This window comes from Phyllosticta capitalensis (genome assembly GCF_038381095.1).
Source record: "Phyllosticta capitalensis strain CBS 128856 chromosome Unknown BKA78scaffold_13, whole genome shotgun sequence".
NCBI classification, from domain to species: Eukaryota; Fungi; Ascomycota; class Dothideomycetes; order Botryosphaeriales; family Phyllostictaceae; genus Phyllosticta; species Phyllosticta capitalensis.
This window is the reverse complement of record NW_027117451.1, coordinates 377,814-402,162: the sequence shown is the minus strand read 5'-3', so window position 1 is coordinate 402,162 and position 24,349 is coordinate 377,814. Positions and strand designations below refer to the sequence as shown.

The window sequence follows — 24,349 nt, the reverse complement described above, 5'->3', positions numbered from 1 at the left end:
TGGGCTGAGGAGCGTGTTGAGGCCCCAAGGCGAAACGCAAAACAGTGAACGCGCGATCACCTGCTGGACACCGAGCCCGTAAAAGACAGTATTCGCTGTCGATTATCCATACTCCATGCTCAGTGCGAAATGGGAGTGCGCCGATGATCTGGCTCGAAGGGTACCGCGTTGGGTTTAATAGCTTGGAGGGATGGAGCTAGCGACCTGGCACTGCTGACCTGACTTCATTCGGAAAGTCCATGTGACTGCGTGATTTGAGTATTTAAACAGTGGCTTGTCGCGAATTTTGACCCAAAGTTTCGACCAGCTGCGGATTTCATCCTTGGTTTCTCTTAAAAACCTGCGCGAGAACCTACTGTTTGGTGGCTGAGCCTCTCTTCTCTCTATCTTTTCTGTGTCTTTGCTTTTGAAAAGGGAAATAGGCGCTGCCATCAATTCTACATCCCGAATTGATGCTCAACAATGACTGATTACAGCGCAAATGATCATCATAGTTCCATAATGCTGGTCTTAAATACCACATCACTTCATGTTCTTTCAATCAATAGCATTCCGCATGGGAAAGTATCTGCGCAAGGGACGTGTCGACTGGATTCGTGGAACGAGCCACCAACAAGTAGTAAGGTCCTCTTCTTTCTATTTTCAGTCTTTGGCAGACTTCAGGTAGAGCCTTGGAATTGGTTGTGTGCAGGGTGACGGCAGCTTTTAAATCTTGGCCAAGGGGAAGGAAGCAGGCTGTTGTCGCTACAAAGCGAAGGTTACGCGTGACTTGCAGAGTCGTGTGACTAGGAGGCAGGTCTCCTATCTCTCTGCTCACTAGATGTCAGTATAAAAGGCTTGCCTGTTTGTGCGCTGTTTGCTGATACTATGTTGCGCTTTAAAAATCATTGAGTCTATAGACCGAACACAATGACCCATGCATGGCGAGGTTTTCTTCCACTCTGCCACAGGTTTACCAGATCCATCCCTTGTTTCTTTAAGTCCTTGTTGTTTCCTGAAAGCTTTGTAGATTCGGCGTCATCCTCATAGTAACGGACATCATCAGTTGCAAATGTTATCCACATCCTTTGAAGCAAACGATCAGCAAACCCAGAGCCCATAAGATCACCGCGAGATCGCAAACGATCTACCCCATCGGGAGTCGGGAGAGGTTCCGCGGTGCTCCTCATCTATATCAGTCCAGATGTACAGCTTCGCGGCTCGCCCCTTGCCGTCCACGGTAAAGTGATGAGGCTGGCGCAAATGACGCAAAAGCGCCTTGCCAATCAGATCCTCTGCCGACAATCGATAATCTGAGATCGTCCATTGCCGATTATTCTTTCAGGCTTCGGGACGGAGTGCCAACAAATGGCAAGCGGAGAAATCTGTGCTGCTCAGGGGTCAAGAGTTGCTCGAGGCATTCGCTCCTGCCTTCTATTACCCCCTATGACACATCCACTCGACAACATCTCGATTCTCGCCTACCGCATTTGGTCATCCAAGTCGTGGTTCTTGTTCGCGACTTGCGCGCCCCACATACAATTCTTGTCCCTCGGCGAGTCAAGCGAGAATCGCCGGAGCCAGTGCCAAGGGGGCATCACGATGATGGCGAATGCCGTCGACGGGAGTGTCGACAGCCACACCACGTGCAATTCGGGGCCGAACTTCGGCCTTCCCGTCTGACGATCCGCACAAATGGGGCCAATCTTCCGTCGAGCAATTCAGCAGAGTGCGACGAGCGATGTGTCGAATTGGCGGGGCGACTAATCTGCCGTTTGTGATGCTGAGAATTTGAAGAAAGCAGCATCCAGAGATGTGCCTTTTGTTAAGATGCCTCCAAAGACAGGATGCTTTGGAATGGAAGGCAGAGGAACGTTTCTGCGTCCTGCTGTCACCTTCCAAGCATGTTCTGGAGAGAACGGACTTCGACAACCTTTTGTGTGTGCCGATCATCTCGCCAAAAAGATCGTCAGGTACAGAATCAGCCTGAACGAAATCACCAACACAAGGCAAGAAGAGGACTTTGTGCAAACGACTGAATCCCGCATTCAACTAGCACCCAGCATAATGGCACAACAGCAAGGATGGGTACCAATCATCTGGCTCGCTATCGATATGACGACCGCGTCGAAGCTCTGCATGGAGCAGCGTTTGGTCAGGAAATTTGTGTCTCTTCGGATGTTGGTGCATGGCGATTGGTGTTGGGGGCGGGAGAGCAGGAGCCACGGCACTGGCCACTACGGCAGTCCGTTAAGCGATCGGGAGCGACAGGCAAGTGGGGACGGCATATGTAACGTTGCAGCTCATTACGAAAGTGTTTTGAGAGACGATGCATGGCGTAAGTGTTTCACATCACTCTCCGATCCTGTTGGCGTTTGCTTCGCTGCTCAAGACGGCTTGTCCCAGGCCCTTTGCAGTGGCGAAGATTGCTGTTGTGACGCACACGTGAAATGGTATGGGAAAGAGAGAAAGACAGTAGGGGCGCAGTCAGAAATATCTAGTCGTTTAGGTTGTCAGGATGGAAGACATTCTGATTCTTCGCAGTCAAAGACATAAGGAGCATTGAACTGTTCTAGAATGATGGAAATTGAAAATGCGCGCAGTCGCTTCTCTACACACAGTCAGCGGAAACGCTGGTTTCCTACTCTCAGTTGAAGTTTTTTGCTCAAGCTAACTGTGTCTGAACATGCGAATCGAAACAGCGTCTTTGCTGTCCCTTGTTCCTTTCTTGACTGGCCGCGGAATTGACGGTTGCTCTCCTGAGCTTCTGCAGCTTTTTGGTTCTGCACTACTTGTGTTTACCGTACTTGCTTCGTCCATTCGATAAACTGAAGATGGTAATCTCGAGCCTCGATGCCAAACTTTTTCTCTCGTGCCGCTCGAGCTGCTTGTTCCTGCCTCCACTCTTTCTTGAATCGACGCCGGGTCTCTTCAGCTGCTGCAGCCCTTGAGTCTCGTGCCCCTTGTATCACTCGTGTCTGTTGTGCTTGTTTCTTCCATTCGCTGAACTCAAGGTGGTATTCTTGAGCCTTCATGCCAAACCTCTTCCCTCGTGCCGCTCGAGCTGCTTGTTCTCGTCTCCACTCTTTCTTGAACCGATGTTGCCTCTCTCCCGCTTCCAAAGCAGCTCTTTGGTTGTGTGACTCTTTCGAAACCCGTGTCAGTGTCTCGTTGGTGATTGATGCTCGCTTCAGTGACATCGTTGGTGAAGCCGATTCCGCGTGTGGTAGATTATCATGCCTGACGGTGCTTGGGAGCGAAGACGATAGACACTGCCTGACCGACTGACGCGATGATGTGGAGGGTGTATGACATTCGCCAGCTTCAGAGGCCGTCCTTTGACCGTGTTCCATTTGTGCCTGCGCTGTCTCCTCGTCGAATCGATGTCCACCCTCTTCAAGCAAATTCTGTTTTTGGCTTTCATGCTCAGGGTTGGAATGAGTTTCTGATGAGACTTGGGAGACTTCGGCTCCAACTTGGGGCAAATGGCCATGCGTGGCAGATTCGGCTTCTTTCAAAGTCAGCAAAAACTCCTTGAATTCTGTTGTGGACTTTTACCTTTGCACTTGAGGTGCGCTACCTCGCCCTGGGAGTTCGCTCCGTAGTCGAGTGACTGTGACTGTGGTCGTAATTGTCGTTGGGATTGTTGTCGCCCTATGGCCCGGTCAGCGGGTTTGCAGCAGTGAAGGTGAGGTGCAAGCAAAACACTTACGCCATGCGACGGAAGGGGGGTCATCGCCACGTCGGCGGCCACGGTCGTATGGAAAGACCATCGCGACGATGTTGAGTGTTTAAGAGGCAGCAGAGGGGAAGAAGTTGATCAGTAGACGGGACTGTCGGGTCTAGGTAGGTATCGAGGCAGGAGCGGAAGGCGCGCCTGCGCGTGAGCTCTTCAGCTCTCGCTCTCTCCCTCATTCCAACATCTTCCAACACCAACACTCCGCATCTCACCGTCAAGATGACCTCTCACGGCGACAGCAAGCGCCGTCATGATGCGCAGCTCTCCGGTCCTGAACCAAGTAAGCAACACTCTACCAATTCGATCCCACACGGAGCTGTCGCTGACCCCGACCAAAAGAGCGACGAAGACAATCACAACTACACATATCTGCCACGACTCAACCGAATGACCTCGTCATCGACCCTACGTCTCAAGCCTACAAAGGTACGTGCCGTTCCACAAGGGACTATCGAAGAACACATACCAACTGTTTGGTTAGACGCAGAGTACGAGTGGCAGGAGTACCATCGGGCCCAAGGTGTAGATCTGCTGCCGAACTCGCGCATCCCACCCGAAGATTACGATGGATACATTCGCTGGCACCTCACGAAGCAAGAAAACAAGCGCAGGATCAACGAGACATTGGAGCGTCGAGGGATTAACCGTGCTGATCAACCTGATGTCCCCATCAAAACCGAGGAGAAGCAACAGACGGAAGAGTCCGAGGCTCCGATTGGCACTGCCCAGAGGCGTGAGGACTCGCCATACCCCGATTCCTCTCTACTTCATGACGAGTGGTATCGCATGCTCCATGGAGCTTTAACGGACGAAGACTGAATTTTCCTCGTACCCTACCGTGAAGACTTGAGTGCTTCGCAATTGTAATACAGGTGGAAATATGGCCGTTGATATGGTTACTGAGAAATGGTGGTATTGAGTGGGTATTTGGTATCGCACAATTAGTCTATTTACTTTTGCTCCTCCATCTGCTGTTCGTACCAAACATGTGCCGTTGACGGGTCGTGAGAGAAAAGAAAGGGGAAAATGGTGGTATCGATGAATGTACAAAGGAAAAGAATCCAAAGGAGTGTGGTGGTGGTGGTGGTGGTATCCTTTCTCCTTCTTGCTCCCCCTATTTTTTGGTCGCATCGCGTGCGAGAAGTAGGCAGACATCTGCATCAGAGCCAGTGCGTGGGCTGGTTGCTCTTTAATCCACGGGGCCTGCCCCGCTCCACGGACGCGCAAGTAGAGGTCGACTGAATCTGCCCCTTTCCATGTCGCGCCGTGATGATGCCTTTCCGCTGCCGGGTCGACGGAGGTGATTATTAAACATATTATCCGACATTCGAAATTTTCTTCCCCTATTTTGGCTTTTTGCTTTTTCTTTTCTTTTTTAAACCATGCTATCATTCGGCTTCTGCGGCCATTGCGGGGCGTATGTTTCATGGTATGCCGGCGCCGACTCACGGACCGAAGTGACTTGGACGCGTTTTGAAATCTGCAGACCGTGAGTCGCCGCATCGGCCGTCGTCTCGATAATGTGTTCTTCAGAGCCGTGCTCAGACACGTTCTCCAGCCACGACTTGTCGCCGCCGCCGGCGCGGCACGTCGTGGTGGTGGTCGAGAGGTCGGGACGGAGCGTGTCCAGGTCGTGGAGGTCGTCTGGGTTGCGCAGGTAGCCGGCCCGCGAGTGGTGGCTCTTGGACCCCATGTGGCCAGAACCAAAGTTGGGCGTAAAGGGGTGGCTGCTGTGGGTGCGGGAGTGCGAAGAGAGGCCGGTGCGGTGGAGGACGCGTTGGAGAAGGGGTCGCAGTGTTGCTATGCAGGCGGCTGTCATGCCGACACCGGGCTCGATCGTGGACCAGATGGCGACGTCGGTGGTGTTGTCTGGGACGTGTTAGTAAGGGGCGCGCTGTGATTTGCTGGTGCCAACTTACAGAGAAAGTCCCTCTCGCTCGTCATTGACCAAATGTATGGTATCCGCACAAGGGTAGCAGTGCTTCCAATGGCCGCAAAGCTGAGGATGCCTACGACGACGAGTTTCGTGCGGTTGTTCATCTGCAGGTCCCAAACGATAAAGGCAGGCAGAATACCTAAAGGGGTCAGCATTGGTCACTTGGTTCTTGGACCGACGCACTCACCGTATACCCAGTCAGCGCACGAAGAGAGACCTGAAGCGGCATATGTGAAAGCCACCACGGTAGTCGGCGCGAGACATTTTGAATTGTTTGGTGCGATTGTCCAGAAGGTTTGGACCGGGTTGCACTGCAACAAGAACGCAAGAAAGTAGGCCATGGAAAAAACGCCAGCACACGCGTTTACGATGTAGATGATGTTGATGTGCACTCTCTTGACGGCAATTCGCAGCAGGAAAATGCCGACAGCAATCTTCAAGAGCATGGAGCCGACGGCGTAAAAGAGCTCGCAAAAGAACCAATACTGCAAGTCATTAGACGTGCAAGTCTCGTGTGAGCAAGAGGACGTACTCGAAGTGCCTTCATCTTGTTCTCTTCCGTCAGATCATTATCCATGCGTCCACTTCCGTAGTAGACCCCGCCCAGCTGGCATACTATGTATCCAGTGATAAAAAACAACGAGGCGAGCATTGTCCAGTCATCGGTGCCGAATGAGTTGACAATGACTGCGCGCGTGTACACGCGGAGGCTGACGGAGATCCAGCATAGGCAAAGGAATAGGACTCCAACAGCCAGGATCTGCTGGCTCCTGTCCTCCATGTCTGGGGACGTTGGACAGTGAGTGCGATGGGATTCAGGCGGTACCGAGCATGCGGGTCGAAGGTGGCAAACGCTGCAGGAGCTGTCGACCTGGTAGGTTTGAGATTGCGGGATGGGATAGTAGAGATAGGTTCCTTATTCTCGGGCAAGAGGTCAACGTCTGGGCCGGGGGATCCAAGTAGTAGGACCCGGAGGAAAGGATTTACAAAAGCGCAATCAAGAATGCTGGTTTTGCAAGCGGAGCGGCACGGCCACGGACAGGCCGGGCCTGGATATGGAGCCGTGTGGGACAGCGCCCGCCGGCTACGAGCCCGCAACGTCCGAAGGAGAAGAGCAGCGGCTTGCCGTTTCCACGATGGCCCATGCTACGGGGTGTTCATCGGTCCTAGCAGATCAGACAAGTGCGAGATTGGTCGCATAGCGAGCCAACCCAAAGCGGGCGAGTGACCCGCAGTATCCTAGTGGTGGTTGGCGGAATCCTTTCGGACTAAAGATGCAGTCCGTTGGCTCTAGAATTGACTGTTTTGAGCTTGGCTGGAATATCTGAGCCGGCGAATCCGTAAGAATGCCGGAGGTTGCAGTCTCTGGTGCAGTCATCGAGCAGCAATGATCTCGAAACGGTGTGCAAGCGAAGTCTCCTGCATACGTCAAGCTCTTGCAGGCTGAAAACTGGACCCTCGCTCATGTCTGTTACCGGAGACTTTTCATCATCCATAATACGTTTCGTAATATAGACGAGGGTTGATGGAGATGGGGTCGGATGGCAGCTATTTCGAGTGTGAAGGGGACACTGATCAGCGCGTCCAAGCGCGAGGGCTCAAGTCTCGAATGACTCGGCTGCGGGCTGGATTCTGGGCGCAGGATTTGCTCGGAGGCAAAATCTCGACGCTAGCACCACTGTCGCTTGGTATTGAGCTCCCAACGAAGCGGCTCTTCAATAGTAGAAAGCAAACATGAAGGAGGTGAAGATGGCGGCGGTGTGAATGAAGATGACGCAGCGTCGGATATGTTCTTCAGGCATCCCATCCAAGCCCAACCCAGCGGTTGGAAAAATTACTTTTGGCCCTCTCTTCCTCATCCAGTGTGATCTTCCACTTTGTTCCCGCCTCCTGTGGCTGTCTTGCGTCCAGTCCCTGGCCTGCGGACTCGTCACCGTTTGCTTTTGCTTTTTGCTGTGCCGCATGCGCCGTTTGCATCCAACGAGCATGCGGCTTGCACAAACGTATGGCGCTGTCGGACTTCTTCACAAGTTACATAAGATCGGGAGTCGCCAAAGCAGCATCTGAAGTCCGGGGCTTCACAGGGGTCATCCTCGACGGCTTCGCGGCTGAACGGCTGCGCAAAGGGACGGCCCGAGGTTCCGTCCCCATCTCCATTGGGGCCTCGTGGATTGGCTGCTCGCCGTGGCTGCATACCTGACGATGTTTGCGAGGAGTTGAAGTCGAAATAGAGAACGCGATGGTGTTCCAGAAAGTTTGGCGCGGAGGCGGCGGCACAGGCCGAAGCTAGCAGCCACGTGGCACCGGGAACATGATTCGCCTTGACAATGTCGACCCCCCTAATCCGGATCCTTCTCCGTAACTCTCGCGACCTTCCCTCTTGGTGCTTGCTTAAGCTGCTGATTCAGATTTCAAATTCAAATGTCGCTTTGAGTGTACCGAGGCTGATTACGCGCAGTTTCGATTGGACCCTGGAAGCGACCAGCGGCGTGGGGGGATGCAAAGCGTCTCTGTTTCCTCCTCACTCCTGGCGGCGTGTCATTTCGCTCCAATACTCTTCGCCTCCCTCCTTCCTTAACGAGCGCTGTGCTGTGCCACGGTGCCGTTTTGCTGGACCGTTTCCAGAGTGCCGGATATCCAGTGTCACCACGATGATCCCACATGTCCGGAAAGTTACCCTGATGCAGATAAGCATGCCACTTGAGCTGGGAGAGCTCAATCATGGGTAAAAACTTCCGAGGAGATGCTTGTATGTGGAGGTTTGGGTTGCTGCACTCCTATCAAGGGTGCTAGGACCATTGGGCTTCCTCGGTGCGAGATCTGATACTGCGCACAACGAGAGATTTCGCACAACCTCTCTCTGGATGTCACTTGGCCATTGCCTCCAAAATGGCGCACATCTATCTATTGGCTCCTTCCCGCTCCTGCTCCAGATCGACAGTGGATAAAGTCAAAGTGATGACATGTCCCTGGATTTTTCTCAATGTCACCCCGCCACCCTGAAACTGTTCAAACGCGGGAGAAACACTTGACCGCCACTTTGCGGCAATGAAAACGGCAAGTCGGCAAGCAATGTTTGAGGCTCATGCTGTTCAAAGAGCAAAGTGCTGCCGGAGAAAAATTCGAAGCCAAAGGGCAAAAATCTGGACATCATTGTCTTTTGTCGAGCGTCGACGACAGATAGACCTGAGATGAACGCACAGTGAGCACGAAAACAGCCGGAGATGTTTCAAGAGCAAGCCTCGTCAAGATACCGAACGTCGTGGGGCGAACAGCCTCGCTCTCTTCAGACTCATGGTCCTCGAACGCAGGATCAGCGCCACAGACCCAGCTTCATCTGCCTTTATGTTGAATGTCTCACTGTCGAGCTACTTTCAGACCTCGTCGCCAGGACTTCATTACCCGTGATTCGCCCGGGGCAGGGCAATGGCGCCTCAATCGCCTCCCTATTTGACCTCTAGCTTACCGAATCACTCAATGCAAAGCTCCACAACAATCGAAGAGCACCATTGGAGCGAGCAACGAAGAAAAGTCCGCACTTTTGGGGAGGTTTCTCCGTTGTCAACTTAACCTGGAGTAGTCTCATGCCTCTCCTGCACCTCCGCGGCTTTCCCGACATCGCCTCCCAGCAGGAGGAGGTCTTTGAGGATGACAGCTGAATCACTGTCACCGGAACAATATGAAACCCATTATTTCAACTTCATGATGCTTGCTGGCATCCAGTGGTCAAACGACTCGACTTGCTTGCGGCCATACAACCCCGTGGACTCTCCTAGAAATTTTGGAATGCGCCCGCCGCCCCCAACAGTCAGTCTTGCTAGAACGCAATATTACAAGCCCAGAGCGTGCTATCACGACAGAGCTATCCTTGAAGGTTGACGTCCATGTTGGATTTATCAAGTCGCCGAGCTCTTCTTATATTCTAAGCCTTTTGGATTGGCCCGACCCACTGGCGCGATTCAAAGCACGTGGCCTGGTCAACGGACATAATCTGAGGCATCTGTTACGGCAATGATGCGCTAAACCGCAGGTGACTTCCCGAACCCCCCAGAGCATGTGAAAATGAAGATGCTACATCCATCAGCCTCATTTGCCTCCTGAACAGATAAGGCATGACACATGATGTCGTCGGTGACAAAGGCGTAGGCTCAAGATGTGACAACTGCTGGATTTTGGGGGCGGATTCGGTGCTTTCTACTCTGAGAACCGTTCTCCAACATTGTCAAGGCTGACTGCTTGCGACTGTAACTTCCATGCAGTGTCAAGCATTAGCGTATCATCGCCTCGCGCTCCTGACTGTTGTGGGGCAAACCTCCCTTCCCAGTACGAAGCCAATGAAGTGGTTGACCGCCAGAGGGGAGCTTGGTTCTTCGAAGATTCGCTCTCAGTCTTTGTCCCATACTGAGCCACTTGCGATGAGGGAGAGGAGGCGGAAAAGGGAAGAAACTGAAATGTCCCTTAAAACCACGTGCGGCATGACAAACAGATGACCGACTTGGACACCATGGGGCTAGATCTGCCCCGGCACCCCATAATACAGCTCGAGAGACGTATAAAATCCCCATGCCTCTGTGGAGATCTCTGCTTCGATACCCACGTCTTTCTAGGTTTTGTTTCTCAAGTACACACCAAGCTTATTTGGTACCAGATCATGACACGCGGCCTACTCCTTCCTGCTCTCGAGTCGTTCATTTCGGCAATCGCTGGAAGGTAGAGCATCATTGCTGCAGATATCCAGGTCCATCATCGCACGATGTTACTTCACGTCATGGAATGAATCCAAGCATCTAACCGCTGGTGATAGTCTTCGGTCGCAATCTTCTGACCCAGCACCGACGGCCGCAAAGTACCAGGCTGGAGCTATGTCTTTCGAGCCGATGAATCCCTACGGCGCCCATGGCGTCAAGAGAAAGAGAGAATGGACCGTCACAATATCTACTCTGCTTCCAACCGCGACTAGTCCATCACACGATCTCTAGGCAACAAAGGTCTGGGTTCTGCAGTCATATGCTCCCCGAATCAGTAGTGACCCATCGCACGAGCCACCCCTTCCGTCTGACCGGCCTCCGACTCTTGTTGCAACCACTATTTAAGCTCCTCCCCTTCTCTTCTTCGCAACTCCACTGACAGCGCAGACTGTATGCAATTCCTCTACGAACTACAGTCACTTCTCACTGTAATATTGCGGCACAGAACCTCAGCACTTGTTGCGCTGTCCTCGTTTCTGTTCTTGATCTTCTGATTTGATTGTCCAACTTCGGTGGCCCCCTACAGACAACATCAACCTCACTGAAGCAAAGCATCGTAATTGGAAAATGAAGCTTTTCGTGGTAAGAGCAACGTGTTTCTGTTTACAAGGTCTTCACTCCACTGTTGATTCCTGCACCTTTTTGCACCCACTACCACCAGACACTCCGCCCGGTCCCGCACAACAAGATGTCGCGTGCACTCGATGACTCCCTGCATACAGCTCATCTATCTTCAATGGTCTCCGATATCGGACCATTACGCTGTTCATTGTGTATTTAAATTGCGGCTCCCCTCCCTCTTCCCCAATTTTCAAGCCACTGCCCAACGACAGGGCGGAGTCTGACAACTCCTTCTGTGTTCCTTGGTTCAAGATGGAGACCACTTATTTGGCTGTCTTCGGCAACCGGGAAATGTATATGACTTGTGGTCGTTGTGTTGGGTTTTCTTTTCTGTCTTCGCGTCCTCTCAAACTCCAGCTGCCTAATCAAACCCGTCTTCACAGCACCGTTCAGTGGTGTCTTTCTTCATCGTCGTCGCAAAATAAAGATGCGTTGCCTATGTTGTTTCGTCAATGCTTCCTATTCAAGAAAGCAAGCACTCACCACACTGGAATCGAAGGGACGCACCTTCCCCACGAGCGCTGCGCGTGTCCGATGACTCCCCCACCACCTGCTAATTTTTACCTGCACAACTGCATCAGGTGGCGTCAGGACCACAAGCAAACCATGCGTGCGCTGCTCCCCAGATCTATATAAGACCTCATCTTCTTCTTCCCCACCTCCTATCACTTCCATCTCCAACCTCCTGGCGTGTGCGCACAGCATGGATTCGACTTGGTTGGTGACTGCCTCCAAGAAAGCGAGGTTGCGTACTTGTTCGTTTGTTCGCCCATTCAGTACTTTGACCCACTCTTGGTGCCGTTTTTTCTTTCCTGTGTTTCCGCACTGAGGGTGGTACGTAAGAGTGTGTCCTGGGACTTGCGTTCATACGGTAAACAATAAACGCAGCAGAGTTGAGTGATGCTGTTTTCCGGCAGCACAGATGTGTGGTTGCTGCTACCTCATCACCGCGGTCGAAAAACCAGGAACAACGAGTTTTGATCAATTTACTTTGTGCCTCTTCCCAGCGCGCACCCAATGACCCCCTGAGTACTGAGCAAGCTCCAATTCTCATCACATGGCGACAGGGCCACGTGAACACTGCCTTGCCTGTGGGCACGCCCCTCACCACGACTACATAAACCCCCTCCTTCTCTCGCTTTCTTCCTTCTCTCCCACATCCAAGCCTCCCGCATCTGCATGCAACAAGAACTGCTATGTTGTACAATGGCGCCAATGAGCAGAATGATCACGCACTTTGGTCCTTTGCCCCTGACGCCACCACGGTCAGCTTGCGCGACTCTTCCTTCCTTCTCTTAAACCCGCAGAGTGAGAAGGCCAAAGCTTATTCCCTTCGCGCCGTTTTTTTGGAGAAAAAGGCAATGGCATGATCGAGTAACGATGACGCTGTCCGGCATCATGGACACGGAGTGACTTCTACTGCCAACAGCATCAGTCGACAGGCTGAAAAGAATTTTGATCTATTCCCCCAGCACTTCTCCCAGCGCACCCGAAGCCTCCTATTCCTACCCAACCCCGGGCACCCCTTCTTAATACGGCATCAATGGAAGTCACGCGCAAAACATCCGTGCGCACCTACCTAGACCTATATAAAACCCCTCGTTCTCGTCCTCGTCCTTGTCCTTCTTGTCGATCGACAGCCATTTCCACGCAAAGTGCCGAGACGTCACGAAAGGACAGTCCACTGTTGCTCCTGGGGCTCAACGAACCAACATGGCCCCGCACTTGGCTGTGCATGCCCGATAGAGAACGACGACACACTGCTCGTGGCGTTTTGTTTGTCCTGTCGTTCAGCCTGGAGGGCATACGAGCCCGCCACGACACTTGGAGTCACTAGGACGGAGAAGGAGAGCTGCGTGCTAGGTTGTAAGATGATGCTGTTCAGCACCAGTAACGTGCGTCGAAAACTACTGCATAGGTTTGCATTGGTCAACAAGTTGAAAAAAGTCTTGATCAATTTTCCATATATCTCCACCACACGTGTTTGTCTCTGTCTGTGTCTACATGTTTTTATGCTACGCACCTTGCTCTCTGAGCTAGCCCGTCGTCCCCTTATCGTCCCCTGTGTCTTCCTGCTTGCCTCGAGCTCACTGCCAGCCGTGCAGCCAGCGAGCACCACGTCAGGCGACACCGGCCGTTCCCTGCTTTCTCGCTCTCTCTTTCAGCTTCCGCCCCCCATCTCCGCCCTCCACAAAGACAACTTACAACGCCAACTCCAATGGCAGGGGCCAAACGCAAAGAGGGACGGACGGTCAAACACACGTCGAGTCGGTCGCCAAAGAACGGCTGGAGTCAAAAGCCAAAAGGGGGAAAGTGGTCTTGTTGAAAGCTTAGCTTCAATATTCCAATATCGACCATTGTACGTCAGGTTGTGCAAGAAGCTCAAGATTTGAAAACGCCGAAATCTCATAAAGGGAGCGCGCAAAGAGGAAGATCTGGATATTTTAGAATTTGTTCTTGTAGAATCGAAAAACACATGAATCCAATCCGTGATCCAAGCGACGGAACTGACCCAAACAAAAGCCGGAGAGGGAGGTATTTTCTCGAGGTATGTAATGTGATGATGACAGATGCCAGAGCCGGAATAAATCTCGCAAGCACGCACGACGTGATGAGCAGCCACAGGGAGCCGCAAAAGAAGCAGTGTAATGGGAAGAGCAAAAAGGAGAAAAACTCCAGACACCCACAGGACGCAATTCAAATCATTCATCCACCCAGACGAAACAAACGGACAAGGACAGGAAGGCAAGATCCAATGATAGGTCAAGTCTCGACGGAAAGATCAACAGGAAGAAGGAAGATGGAGAAAGGCCAATCAGCCACCCGACCAACCGCAAGACAGCGAGCTCTGTCGGCTCGGCTACCCGAACACGCACACTTGTTGAACAGACACGGTGTACACACTCCTCTTCTTTGCTCACTCCTTCACCGGAGTCTGCGGGGTGGAGACAAACAGCCTCCGCCCAATATTGCCAAAGCAGACACAACTGCAGAAAAGCACGCTCCAAAACCAGGTCGCAGTGCCCAGCTGCTCATAACTGGGGCCAGCCGCAAACAACGCAGCGGCATCTTTGCCGGCACCAGCGCTACCGCCGCTCATGCCCATGCCTTGCTGCTGGCGCCACCGCAACGTGGCCGTCGGCGTCGACGAAGCCGACATGTTGCCAACGATGGGCGGGGCGGGAATGACAACGGGAGCCGCTTCGCCGAGGAGCAGCAGGACGAGCGTGCCGGCGAGGCCGACGGCCGAGGACAGCGTGAAGCCGGGTTTGGAGCGGTCGAGGAGGTACCACAAGGCGGGGTTGACGAGGGCGAGGGTCAGGGAGACTTGGAGGGTTGATTGCCAGGGAAGTTTGCGCTGTCGAGTGTTAGGTGTTTGTCATGTGGTGTCGAGGCTGTGGTGACTTACAATGGCAAATGCTATCCCAACAAAAGCGCCGATGCTCCTCACGGCCTCAATCCAGTCGCTGTTCGCTGCGTCTCTGCCGAAAGATTCGCCTTTTCGCCTGCCAGCCGCTGAACGGTCACCCTCCCAGATCCAATCGACCCAGGGCAGAGCGCCGCCGAGTGCGACACCTGCACATCCCCATAGCAGCAGGTACGACCAGTTTCCGCGGTCGATGCCGTCGACGCGGACGGGAGAGATGTGAATGTTCTCGTGCAAATGCGAAATGATTACGCCGTAGGCAACGCCAATGACGAAGAGGGCGGCGGCGCGGACGAAGAGAGGGAGCGCGCGTTGTTGGTGGTGGAGATGGGCCAGGTAATCCTGAGAGGCTCGGCGCTCGCGGCTCGGCCGAGTTTTTGTATACGACGACTGCGAGGCCGACGACGACGTAGTGCTGTTCCTTCTCCTGGTGCTGTCGTCGTCGTCGGGAGGCGGCGCCACTGCTCTTCCTCCTTCCTCTAGCGCTGCCCCCGCGCCACCAACAATGCCCCCGCGTGATGCTCCACTCTCGGTCCTATCGACCCCGCTGGGCCCCGCATACCCCGACCCCAGCCCCGCGGCCTCTGCAGAGGCGCGCAGTTTCTCCAGGTCCAGCGCTCGACTGGTGTAATAGGGATTCGAAGAAAAATCGGCGTAAGAATAAGAAGGCGTCTCGGCACCAGTGCCCCAAGGCGTGGCCGGCTCGGATCCGTCGCGAAAATCGCCAGAACTTCTGCCGTCAAAGTAGGCCATGGTAGGTTGGTAGATGCCAAACAGAGTGCTGCTGGTCAGGTTCTGGGTAGACCGGGACCGCGGGACGTCCGCTGAGGGAGATGCATCGGCGTCGTCTGAAGTCGAGTCGAGAGAATTGTTGAGCTTGGAGCTGCTGCGTCGCAGGGGGCCGTGTCTGGCCGTATTTTGCTGTTGAGAGAGGCGATATTCGAGTTGTGCGGAGAGACTAGGGGTCGTCTGGTCGTTTGAAAGTCGAGGAGGTGTTGGAGGATGGGACGAAGCGGCGGGAGACGGGCTCGAGGACGAACTTGAGGACCGGAGGTTTAGTTCAAAAGGTCGTCGCGGCAGAGGACGTAGAATAGGAGGGTTGGAATTGGAGTCGCCATTGTGGTCGAACGACATGGCTCGATGCAAGGACGGCGGTGTTGAGGAGATGTGTTGTTTGTTATGGATGTATGCTTTTTTGGAGAGAGAAGTTCGGGTGGTGGGACGCGGCTCTGCGGACAGGAGAGGTTCTTGGGACGCCTTTTTCAGGAACGGGGTCTGGACGATGAAAGATATTTGGGAACTGAGGTCGAAGGAGCAATAAGAGCGGATGGCGGCGGCTCGACGTGTGACGCCAAACGTCGGGCGTGGGAATGGGTGGCGGTCTGGCCGGGGTCACGATGCGTCGATGGGTCAGAGCGAGCGCTAAGAGGCTAGCCGTCGTCGTAGGCGTAGAGTGAGATGGATAAGTAGGTGGAAAAGCGAGAGCACGAGCGGGGACGAGCGAGCAGAAACGAAAGCAGTCGTGTCAGTTGGTTGGTTAGGTTTGATGCGGCTGCTGGAGCATGTGAAAGCGGGAGTCGGGCAGATCGCCAGGGTTCCGTCCGGTCCCGTGCCCCAATTGCGCGCCAGTTGCACCACCTTTCCTTGCAGAACCTCATCGTCACGGCATCCGTTTCCTAATATTCCTCTTCGACAGGGTATTGCGCTCTACCTGGTACCCAACACCTGTCCGCCGCCCCACAACAAACATAAACTTTTGGCCACGCGCGCCCCGGAATCCCTCCCTATCAGTAATCGCGTGCATTGCAGCGATGCAGTTCTAGACTCGTTTATATCCTCGTTCACTCCTGGGTCGGGCTGAGGGTCGAGCCACTGCATATCCGTCAGTTGGGGTTGTGCGACGTTGGACGCTGCGGGGGAATACTCACGCAACAATGTTGGCCCAGCCGATCAGACGCCAGTGCTTCTCTATCCTTCGGCTCAACGCAATCTTCTCGCCAATCGTCGTGCACGCCGGGCTGGTCAGCGTCAGACGAGCTGCGTCCGCCTTGACAGCCACCACCTTTGCGCCCGTTGCGGTCGAACCAATGTTGACCATGAGAACCTCGTTCTTGGCAAGCTTGGCGACCTTGGCTTGTTTACCATCCGCCGTCTTGACACCCAGGAGACGGCGCAGAAGGAAGTAGTTGACCTCGAGCTCCGTGTAAATCTCAGGCAAGTGTCCGCGGAGACCGAGGACGAAACCAACAAGACGGTCGGCACGGCAGAGGGTCGGGTCGACGCGGGTGCCGACACCTGTTCGAGTCAGAACGCGTTAATCCGAGATGCTCGTTTAGAAATACTCACCAATCAATCCACCAGGAACGGCAAACTTGAGGTCATTGTGCTCAGCAAACAGCGAGACAACTCTGCTGAAAATCGGCTTGGCCTGGATCTTGCCCTGCTCGTCCTTGGTGACGATACCGGGCCTAATCTCAATCTCGTCGCCGAGCTTGAGCACACCCGTCAGAATTGAGCCACCGGCAACACCACCCTTCAAGTCCTCAATCTCGGCACCGGGCTTGTTGACGTCAAACGAACGAATGACAATCATGTGAGGCTTGGCCGTGAAGTCGCGCATGGGGACCGGGATCTTGGTGACAAGGTACTCGTTGATGGCGTCAATGTTGAACTTGAGCTGCGCGGAAATGGGGATGATGGGAGAACCGTCGGCAACGGTGCCGCGGATGAACTTGAGGATGGACTGGTAGTGCTGCTCCGCGCCCTCTTCCCTCATCAAATCGACCTTGTTCTGGAGGATGATGATGTGCTTGAGCTTCATGATTTCAATGGCCGCCAAGTGCTCCGAGGTCTGGGGCTGGGGGCATGTTTCTGCTCGCGTCAGTCTCTGCGTTCCAAGTGGCAAAGTTCCTCTTACCGTTTCCTGCAATCAGGAGCAGGGCAGCGTCCATGACTGCGGCGCCAGAAAGCATAGTACTCATGAGAATATCGTGACCAGGGCAGTCGACGAACCTGCCACCGTCAGCCTCTTGTCAACATCCCATTGCTTGTTCCACTCACGAGACATGTCTGAGCAGCCTGTATTTGCCAGAGCAACCATCACGCTCACACGGCGGGTCGACCTCCTTCTCGCTCTTGAAGCTGCGGTAGCACGTCGGCCGCGGGCACTCCGGGTTGTCACACTTGTAAATCTTCGCATTGGCGTATCCCAGCTTGATGGTAATGTTGCGCTCGAGCTCGTTCTTGAAGCGGACCGTCTGGACACCCGAGATGGCCTTGACGACGGTCGACTTGCCGTGTGCGACGTGGCCGATGGTGCCAATGTTGATGGTCGCCTGGCGCGCAATGATGTAGTCGGTGAGAGGGTTCAGCGAGTTGACGTCGAGGTCCTTGGGCTCAGGTTGAGGAGGAAGCTCGGGGCGCTGGACAACGGGCGCAGCGGGAGCAGGAGCCGACTTCTTGAGTGCCGACTTGGGCTTCTTGACCTGCTGCTCTTCGACGTCCGACTCGTGCTCCTGCTGCAGCGTCTCGTCGTGCTGAACGTCCGAGTCCGAATCCATGGTTGCGGTTGGTAAGTTTGACGAGGTAAGCGGAAACGAAGCGGAGGTTGGAAGGCGGTGCGGGGTGGCGCCGAGGGGAGACGAGGGAATGGAGGTTGGAATTGTCTTGAGCGATTGTTGCGGTCCACAAAGTCGTAGAGTCACTTCGGAAATTCCCATGCAGAGGGACCGGCTCAACTTCGGCTGAGACGCGAGCTCAAGAAAACGCCACCAGCAAGAGGCAAACCGCAGGTCTGGACGCTCCTAATGGTCCTGCTGTCGAGTATGTGAATTATTTCTTTCCATGTGGCCGTCCACTTGAGTGTATGAAACAGCATATCTCAATGCTTTCATTGTGCGCTATGGTCAATCAGCAACAAACCGAAACCGGATGCCAAGAGACTTCGTCACCTCACGTCGCCTTTTGATATGGAGGTACAGCACTGCTACTTTTATTCGAACTCCTGTACAGCGCTTTTTCCTAGCCTTATTTTATTACAAAACGCCTGCAAAAACTAGACACCTCGAAGCGAAAGTAGCCACAGCGGCCATGTATTTGCAACCAAAATACCAACAAAGTGAAGGAACAAAGGAAAAAGATGAGTTGGTGACGGGTATACAACGGAAAGGACATCAACCCCCAAGAAAGGACTGCAACTAATCCATCCAAACAAAAAGATCCAAGCCGGCCCGCTCAACTCCTGGCCCAGCGCGAAACACCTGATTCTTAGCCGCCGAGCCACTCTATACTCTTCAGGTGGTGGTTATTGTGGTGGGACTGTGCGGAGCTTCCTCCGATAGGGACATCTCGGGTGGCTCCTCAACCAGATATGACCCTGGTTCCAATACGGGCGAAAATGTCTCGACCTCTTCGACGTCTTCGAGTTCGTCTTCCTCCTCCTCTTGAATTACCATTTCGCCACTCCGCCGTCCCTGGACGCTGCTCGTCCGGCTGCCACTGGCGTCCCTAACCCTCGAGCCGTTGGGGCTGCCGTGATGCATACCCATGTTGAGACCTGGTCCTTTGAACGGGCTGCGCTTCCTCCTGGCGAAAAGTACACCTGATCCATGGAGGGGGAGGCTGCCAAACGCAGCGTTTCCTTCGCTGTTTGCTGTCGCAGCTCCGCGCACTACGCGAATGTCCGAGGGAAACTGGCTGCCAGTAGGAGTATTAGGGAGGACCTTGACCGATTGATGGGGGCTCCGGCCGGCCCTATTAGAAACTGAAGGGGAACTAATGGAAGCTGATGATGTGGATGAAGTTTTGGAATGAGTATGTGCATGGTGAATAGTGCGAATAGATGATATGGAAGAGGATGTGGATTTTCTGCTCTGCAGACCTGCCGAGGACCGGCGGTACGATGTCGAGCGGGGAGTCATGGGAGAAGGAGAAATAGAAGTCCGTTTGTAGGAGCTGTTTGAAGCGCGTGTGGATACCCTTGGCCTCTGAGGATACGTTGTGCGCGGCTGGGTCTCTGGGCGGGGATGCGTCGAAGGCCTGACCGTATTTGCACTGGTAGCTGCCGAGGGTCTCCGTTCCTCGTCTGATTTGGTGAGCTTGCCCTGGTTTACTTTTGGAGACTTGCTGTTTTTCGAACCTGGTGATTTGGACCTTGCGCGCTTGGCCGATTCCTTGAACCAATGCTTGAGGGACGCCAGCTGGGCGAAGAATGGTTGCTGGTATTTCCTTCGCCTTTTTGGGACATATCCGTTGGTGCTGAGAAGCTCCGGGTTGGTCGTAACCACGTGCAGCATGCTACTACTCCTTCTGGACCTGTTATACTCCTTGGGCGGAAGACCTGGCCGGGTCCTGGAAGAGCTGACTCTCCGGTCCTTCTCCGGGGGCAATGGTTTTTGCAAGTTGGATGCTTCGGGAACGAGTGGTAATTCGGGCGTGGCAGCTAATACGGTCAAATTCGTTTTAGCCAAAGGATCCTCGGTGTACTCACAAGTCGCAGATGCGCCCCGGTCCCTGTTTCGACCTCGACTCTTAGGAGGATCTCCAAGAATTGGAACCACTGATTCATCAACCTCCCGAATCGTAGGCGCAAGCCTGTCCAGCCGGCTGCTCGCCCTGCTTGCAGCACTAAGCCTTCGTAAGCTCTTTGCTTCAGCCTCGCGTTCCTTTCGTTTGCGCTCCCGTCTCTTTGCTTTACGCTCCTCCTTTTCAATTAAAAGGGCCCACCAGCCGGCCAAGCTGTCGCAGCGTTGCGCCAAGACGTTTTCAATCACTTGGTCAATATCAACACCGGCGCTCCGCATGCGCTGCAGAGTTTCCTTCTCGAGATCGGTTGTGAATGGCGGGGGTTGCTGAAGCTTCAAAATCGCTTGTTGCTGTGGTGCATGCTCAGCGAGCCATGGATGCTGGAGTAATTCGGAGAGCGAAGGGCGGAGCAGGGGTCTTTTTGACAGGAGCTTGACCACGACCTCTTTGGCCTGCTCTGCCATGTGCTCCGGATACTTGGGCTCCTCCTTTAGAATCTTGACCTTGGTCGTATTCTCGTCGTCGTCATCAAAGGGGAGCTCCCCGCACAGCAGCGCGTACAGGATGATGCCCAGACTCCAGACATCTACCTTTTCTCCAGCGTATTTTTCTCCCTTGAGCATCTCCGGGGCGCTGTAACATATTGTTCCGCACCACGTCTGCAAGTAGTTTGACTTGCCCTCGTATTCTCGGGTAAATCCAAAGTCGACCAGCTTGACATTGCCGTGCTTATCGAGCAAAATGTTTTCCAGCTTCAGGTCGCGATGGACGCAAGATTTACTGTGGACGTAGGAGACGGCGCCGACGAGTTGGGTGAAGATGCGTTGGACCTTGGGCGACTCCATGGGCCCCGTTTCGAGAAGTTTGTTATACAATTCATCTCCTGTTTCTTGCGTCAGCCGTGTCCGCAAACATGGGTGCCTGACTGACCAGGGCAGTATTCCAGCGCGAGCCAAACAAGGGATTCTGTGACTATGACCTCGTATAGCCGTGCAATGTGTGGATGCAGGAACTGTCGGTGGTGATGAATCTCGCGGGCAAGGTTGGAGTCGTTTTTATCGGCCGATTTGAGCACAACCTATACGGTTCAGTACGCGTTTCCGGATGCTTCAAGCAGACTGACCTTTGACCCGTTGGTCAACTTGTGGTACGCCAGGTACACTTTTCCAAAAGAACCCTTTCCTATGAGCCGGCCGAGCTGGTAGTTTCCAACGGTGCGCAGGTCCTTGGAGGAGAACTCCCTAGGGAGAGTCAGAGCGGGTCGAGGGCAAGAGGAGGAACAGTGTCTCACCCCAAGAGATCATTGTACGAATTGGTGAGCTGAATAGAACTGCGTCAGCGGACGGAGGCGCAACGGGGTTGGGCGGAAGGGCGGGACTGACCTTGGTCCTCTGGGCTTGCAGCTCGGCCTGGCTTCTGGCATTGACGGGGGCATAAGTCGCGATGCTGTAGAGGTTGATGGAGGTCGAAATGAGCGGCATGAAGCCCTATAGATAATTGGGCGGGCACGTCAGGGTGCGCGTTGCAGAAGCAGACCTGGAGCTGGCGGAGGGGGAGGGAGGCAGTCTCAGAAACGCGGCAAAACGAAATGGCGGCTAGGATGGTGTGGCGGTGCCTGGCGATGTGAAGCGGGTTCCTGAGGCGGTCTGCGTGAGGTGACGGTGAGGCAGACGAGTGGAGGAGGTAGAGGTAGAGTTGCAGGCTAACATAGGCACTGAAGTGGTGGTAGACCAAAGCACCTCGTCGTCGTTAGTAGTTACCTACCACCAACCCATCTCCTGAGCGGTGGCCATCGTCACGGCATGCTGCAATTGGCCGTGCCCTCGCAATCCCGGTCGCACATCACAGCAATCCATACGCCCTTGGGCATCGCGCCCACCACGACGCCGGGTCCAAAGTCGTCCATGTCGCCAACCAAAGGTGCTTCTCGCAAGCTTCCCTGCCGTCTCTGGCTAGCCCTTGACCCGTCGCCTGGCACCCCAGGACTCAGGAGCCGACTCACGGCTCTGACATCCACTACTCCCTACCTTGGCATCTGATCGCTCCTCGCCCGCCCGTCACACTGCAGCAGCGGCCTCATGCCATGTCATGTCATGGTGAGTTGAAAAAGCCAGTCCATTTGATAGTACAATCCCCGCCCATCCTCTACTACTAGTTTGTAGGTAATGCACAAACAAAAGAAAATAAAAAAGACGCTCTCGTGTGTGTCTTGTGCTGTACAACCAGACGTTTCAGTTTGGTGCCTAGACTATGACGATAGCTTGGCTCTAGGTGCGCTCCACTCCCTTCCATCTCGATCGATAAATCATTGCTTCGCACCGGGGCGAGGCGCTGCCGGCCTGCTGGCCGTGATCGGGGGGTTGTAGACAATCTGTCTGGTCTTGATCGTGGCCCACTTGTACCTGTAGGTTCACTGTCAGCATTCGTCCTTCTTTGTGCACTTTGCAACGCTTCCACATACTTCTTAACCCAGATGCTGAGCGCCATCAGCACGCTGGAAATGGCCAGCACCTTCCATCCCATCTTCTTGCGCTCGTCCATCTCAGGCTCGGCGGCCCAGTTGAGGAACTCGACAACGTCCTTGGCCATCTGCGAAGTCGTGGCCGGGGTGCCGTCCTCGTACTCGACGAGACCGTCGTAGAGGACACGAGCCATGGCGATACCGGTACCGGGGAAGTAGGGGTTGAAGTTGAGACCAGACTGAACGACGGCACCCGCGGGAGGCTCCTCGGGGTAGCCGGTGAGCAGCGAGAAGATGTAGTTGCAGCCACCGTGGCGACCCTTGACAATCAGCGATAGATCCGGGGGCAGAGCACCGTTGTTGGCAGCACGGCCAGCCTCGTCGTTCTTGTATGGGGAGGGAAGGTAGTCGGAAAGCTTTCCGGGGCGCTTCTCGATTTCACCCTCGTCGTTGGGCTCGGTGTCGTACTCGTTCTCCTCGGCCAGGGCCTTGGCCTCGTCGACGGTCATCATGTTACCAACGAGAGCGCGGTAGGGTACACGGGAGAGCGAGTGGCAGGAAGCGCAAACTTCGCGGTAGACCTGGAAACCGCGGCGAAGACTGCTCAAGATTAGCCCGAGCCCCACCCAACTCGAAAACTGCCAACTTACGCCATGTGGTCGAAGGTCTTGGCCCACTTCTCGTGCTCCCAGGGGTATTGAGTAGCGTGAAGACTGTCAAGTTGATTTCCGTCAATGACTGGTCGTCCAAAACCGGAGCGCTGGAGGAGCGCTGGATGGTTGAGCTGGCCCCCATTGCCGGACAGCCAGGTGCCCATCCACCCTCCATCCACCGTTATTCAAAACTCACCCCTCTTCAGCAGGAGTCATGGCGTGAACATTGCGACCGTAGAGATGGTAGTACCAGCCAATCGAGCCGATGGCGACGGCTGTGGCGGCAGATGCGGCAAAAGTAGACTTCCAGGTCGCGGCCTCCTCAGCGGATCCGTTGGCGGTAGAGGCGGAGCGCTGCAGACTCAAGGTCAGTAAGAACTCACGATGCGAGGCATTGAGGTCGATGTGGACGATGGTGGGCGTCCACGTCGTCGATGGAATGGGAGTTGAGCGTACCGTGCCTATCCTGCCCGTCGAGGAGCGAGCAGCGGCGCCGAAGGAGCGTGCCGAACGGAGACTTGACCTTGCCAACATGGTGATGTGAAGCTGGCGGCGCGCCGGCGACGGTTTTGCAGGTAGAGGGGAGAGGCAATGGGTGGTGTTGGTAGACTGTGGATATCGGAAGCTCAAGTCGCGGAAATCGAAGAACGGAAAGACTTGAGTCTGGCCAATCAGAGTGCCCCTGACACATCAAAGCGTCCGAACACGACAAATCCCGTTGGTTCCTATGCCTCGCACCAAACCACCAAAGGCTTGCACACGCCTACTGATGCGTCCTGTTGCAATTACATCTCGGCATGGCTCGGAGATGCGCCTGACATCTACCGTTCTTCTGCACGCCAACGTCCAACATCCACAACGTCATGACTTTTGCGACCGATGCTCCGACTGGCACGAGGCCGAATTTTTCTGGCGCACATCGACAAGGGCGCATGCTAGCAATTCTCCTGGAGAGAGAACATATTTTCATGCCGCCCAATCTTTTCCACGAGGCTGCATGATACGCGCAGCAGGAGTGCAAACAAAACATCATGCCTCCGTACTCTAGCCTACTGTCACCCCTTCCGCCGAGCGCGGCATCTAACCGGCAGCGAAATAGCTCGGTTAAACACCCCCATTTGGGCAACTGTACTTCTTCACAGCCCTAGCGACCCACTCTGTATAATGTCCCAGTTTCGATTGGTTTGGCGCTCTCCAGATGCTTCGCATGGTTTCAGAGTGTCATCGAGCCATCTCATTCGACATGGGACGCCGCAGATCAA

At 54.4% G+C, this 24,349-nt stretch overlaps 10 protein-coding genes across 10 annotated transcripts; 2 read left to right on the top strand and 8 right to left on the bottom strand.

The window, feature by feature from the left end:
* Nucleotides 1-1,489: 1,489 nt before the first annotated feature.
* BKA78DRAFT_363341 (uncharacterized protein) lies at nucleotides 1,490-2,656 on the top strand. Its single transcript, XM_066892478.1, has one exon. It carries the CDS (start codon nucleotides 1,810-1,812, stop codon nucleotides 2,533-2,535), a length of 726 nt encoding a protein of 241 aa, XP_066738528.1. The 5' UTR covers nucleotides 1,490-1,809; the 3' UTR covers nucleotides 2,536-2,656.
* Nucleotides 2,657-3,591, bottom strand: BKA78DRAFT_59493 (uncharacterized protein). Its single transcript, XM_066893433.1, has 2 exons — nucleotides 3,538-3,591; nucleotides 2,657-3,487 (listed from the first exon to the last, which is right to left on the bottom strand). Exon 2 carries the CDS (start codon nucleotides 3,330-3,332, stop codon nucleotides 2,778-2,780), a length of 555 nt encoding a protein of 184 aa, XP_066738527.1. The 5' UTR covers nucleotides 3,333-3,487; nucleotides 3,538-3,591; the 3' UTR covers nucleotides 2,657-2,777.
* Nucleotides 3,592-3,937: 346 nt separating this feature from the next.
* Nucleotides 3,938-4,537, top strand: BKA78DRAFT_357473 (uncharacterized protein; the record flags this gene model as incomplete). Its single annotated transcript, XM_066892225.1, has 3 exons — nucleotides 3,938-3,998; nucleotides 4,058-4,144; nucleotides 4,200-4,537. The coding sequence occupies 3 exons, from the start codon at nucleotides 3,938-3,940 to the stop codon at nucleotides 4,535-4,537; spliced, it is 486 nt and encodes a 161-aa protein (XP_066738526.1).
* A 556-nt stretch (nucleotides 4,538-5,093) lies between these two features.
* Nucleotides 5,094-6,435, bottom strand: BKA78DRAFT_300320 (uncharacterized protein; the record flags this gene model as incomplete). Its single annotated transcript, XM_066887178.1, has 4 exons — nucleotides 5,094-5,587; nucleotides 5,638-5,793; nucleotides 5,842-6,139; nucleotides 6,187-6,435. 4 exons carry the CDS (start codon nucleotides 6,433-6,435, stop codon nucleotides 5,094-5,096), a joined length of 1,197 nt encoding a protein of 398 aa, XP_066738525.1.
* Nucleotides 6,436-9,341: 2,906 nt separating this feature from the next.
* Nucleotides 9,342-10,249, bottom strand: BKA78DRAFT_327761 (uncharacterized protein). The gene has a single exon (XM_066889548.1). It carries the CDS (start codon nucleotides 10,217-10,219, stop codon nucleotides 9,923-9,925), a length of 297 nt encoding a protein of 98 aa, XP_066738524.1. The 5' UTR covers nucleotides 10,220-10,249; the 3' UTR covers nucleotides 9,342-9,922.
* A 2,872-nt stretch (nucleotides 10,250-13,121) lies between these two features.
* On the bottom strand, nucleotides 13,122-13,836 carry BKA78DRAFT_59283 (uncharacterized protein). The gene has a single exon (XM_066893429.1). It carries the CDS (start codon nucleotides 13,731-13,733, stop codon nucleotides 13,185-13,187), a length of 549 nt encoding a protein of 182 aa, XP_066738523.1. The 5' UTR covers nucleotides 13,734-13,836; the 3' UTR covers nucleotides 13,122-13,184.
* Nucleotides 13,837-13,940: 104 nt separating this feature from the next.
* BKA78DRAFT_357471 (insulin-induced protein-domain-containing protein) lies at nucleotides 13,941-15,584 on the bottom strand (the record flags this gene model as incomplete). The annotated part of the gene is made up of 2 exons (XM_066892224.1): nucleotides 13,941-14,381; nucleotides 14,433-15,584. 2 exons carry the CDS (start codon nucleotides 15,582-15,584, stop codon nucleotides 13,941-13,943), a joined length of 1,593 nt encoding a protein of 530 aa, XP_066738522.1.
* Nucleotides 15,585-16,291: 707 nt separating this feature from the next.
* BKA78DRAFT_357470 (eukaryotic translation initiation factor 2 subunit 3) lies at nucleotides 16,292-18,010 on the bottom strand (the record flags this gene model as incomplete). The annotated part of the gene is made up of 5 exons (XM_066892223.1): nucleotides 16,292-16,322; nucleotides 16,379-16,745; nucleotides 16,797-17,321; nucleotides 17,368-17,462; nucleotides 17,511-18,010. 5 exons carry the CDS (start codon nucleotides 18,008-18,010, stop codon nucleotides 16,292-16,294), a joined length of 1,518 nt encoding a protein of 505 aa, XP_066738521.1.
* A 686-nt stretch (nucleotides 18,011-18,696) lies between these two features.
* Nucleotides 18,697-21,614, bottom strand: BKA78DRAFT_59415 (kinase-like domain-containing protein). The gene is made up of 5 exons (XM_066893432.1): nucleotides 21,356-21,614; nucleotides 21,265-21,293; nucleotides 21,097-21,214; nucleotides 20,904-21,051; nucleotides 18,697-20,856 (listed from the first exon to the last, which is right to left on the bottom strand). Exons 1-5 carry the CDS (start codon nucleotides 21,452-21,454, stop codon nucleotides 18,743-18,745), a joined length of 2,508 nt encoding a protein of 835 aa, XP_066738520.1. The 5' UTR covers nucleotides 21,455-21,614; the 3' UTR covers nucleotides 18,697-18,742.
* A 436-nt stretch (nucleotides 21,615-22,050) lies between these two features.
* On the bottom strand, nucleotides 22,051-23,717 carry BKA78DRAFT_59287 (cytochrome C1 family-domain-containing protein). The gene is made up of 5 exons (XM_066893430.1): nucleotides 23,544-23,717; nucleotides 23,284-23,441; nucleotides 23,085-23,147; nucleotides 22,435-23,034; nucleotides 22,051-22,375 (listed from the first exon to the last, which is right to left on the bottom strand). The coding sequence occupies exons 1-5, from the start codon at nucleotides 23,619-23,621 to the stop codon at nucleotides 22,279-22,281; spliced, it is 996 nt and encodes a 331-aa protein (XP_066738519.1). The 5' UTR covers nucleotides 23,622-23,717; the 3' UTR covers nucleotides 22,051-22,278.
* Nucleotides 23,718-24,349: the final 632 nt, after the last annotated feature.

Excerpts from the sequence above, each read along its gene's own strand:
- BKA78DRAFT_363341 (XM_066892478.1), top strand. The coding sequence starts at position 1,810 with ATGCCTCCAAAGACAGGATGCTTTGGAATGGAAGGCAGAGGAACGTTT.
- BKA78DRAFT_59493 (XM_066893433.1), bottom strand. The coding sequence starts at position 3,332 with ATGGAACACGGTCAAAGGACGGCCTCTGAAGCTGGCGAATGTCATACA.
- BKA78DRAFT_327761 (XM_066889548.1), bottom strand. The coding sequence starts at position 10,219 with ATGGGGATTTTATACGTCTCTCGAGCTGTATTATGGGGTGCCGGGGCA.
- BKA78DRAFT_59283 (XM_066893429.1), bottom strand. The coding sequence starts at position 13,733 with ATGAATGATTTGAATTGCGTCCTGTGGGTGTCTGGAGTTTTTCTCCTT.
- BKA78DRAFT_59415 (XM_066893432.1), bottom strand. The coding sequence starts at position 21,454 with ATGCCGCTCATTTCGACCTCCATCAACCTCTACAGCATCGCGACTTAT. Across the intron at positions 21,294-21,355 it reads TGCAAGCCCAGAGGACCAAG|CTCACCAATTCGTACAATGA; the intron begins GTCAGTCCCGCC and ends AGTTCTATTCAG. Across the intron at positions 21,215-21,264 it reads TCGTACAATGATCTCTTGGG|GGAGTTCTCCTCCAAGGACC; the intron begins GTGAGACACTGT and ends GACTCTCCCTAG.
- BKA78DRAFT_59287 (XM_066893430.1), bottom strand. The coding sequence starts at position 23,621 with ATGTTGGCAAGGTCAAGTCTCCGTTCGGCACGCTCCTTCGGCGCCGCT. Across the intron at positions 23,442-23,543 it reads CGACGGGCAGGATAGGCACG|CGCTCCGCCTCTACCGCCAA; the intron begins GTACGCTCAACT and ends TTGAGTCTGCAG. Across the intron at positions 23,148-23,283 it reads ATGACTCCTGCTGAAGAGGG|TCTTCACGCTACTCAATACC; the intron begins GTGAGTTTTGAA and ends TCAACTTGACAG.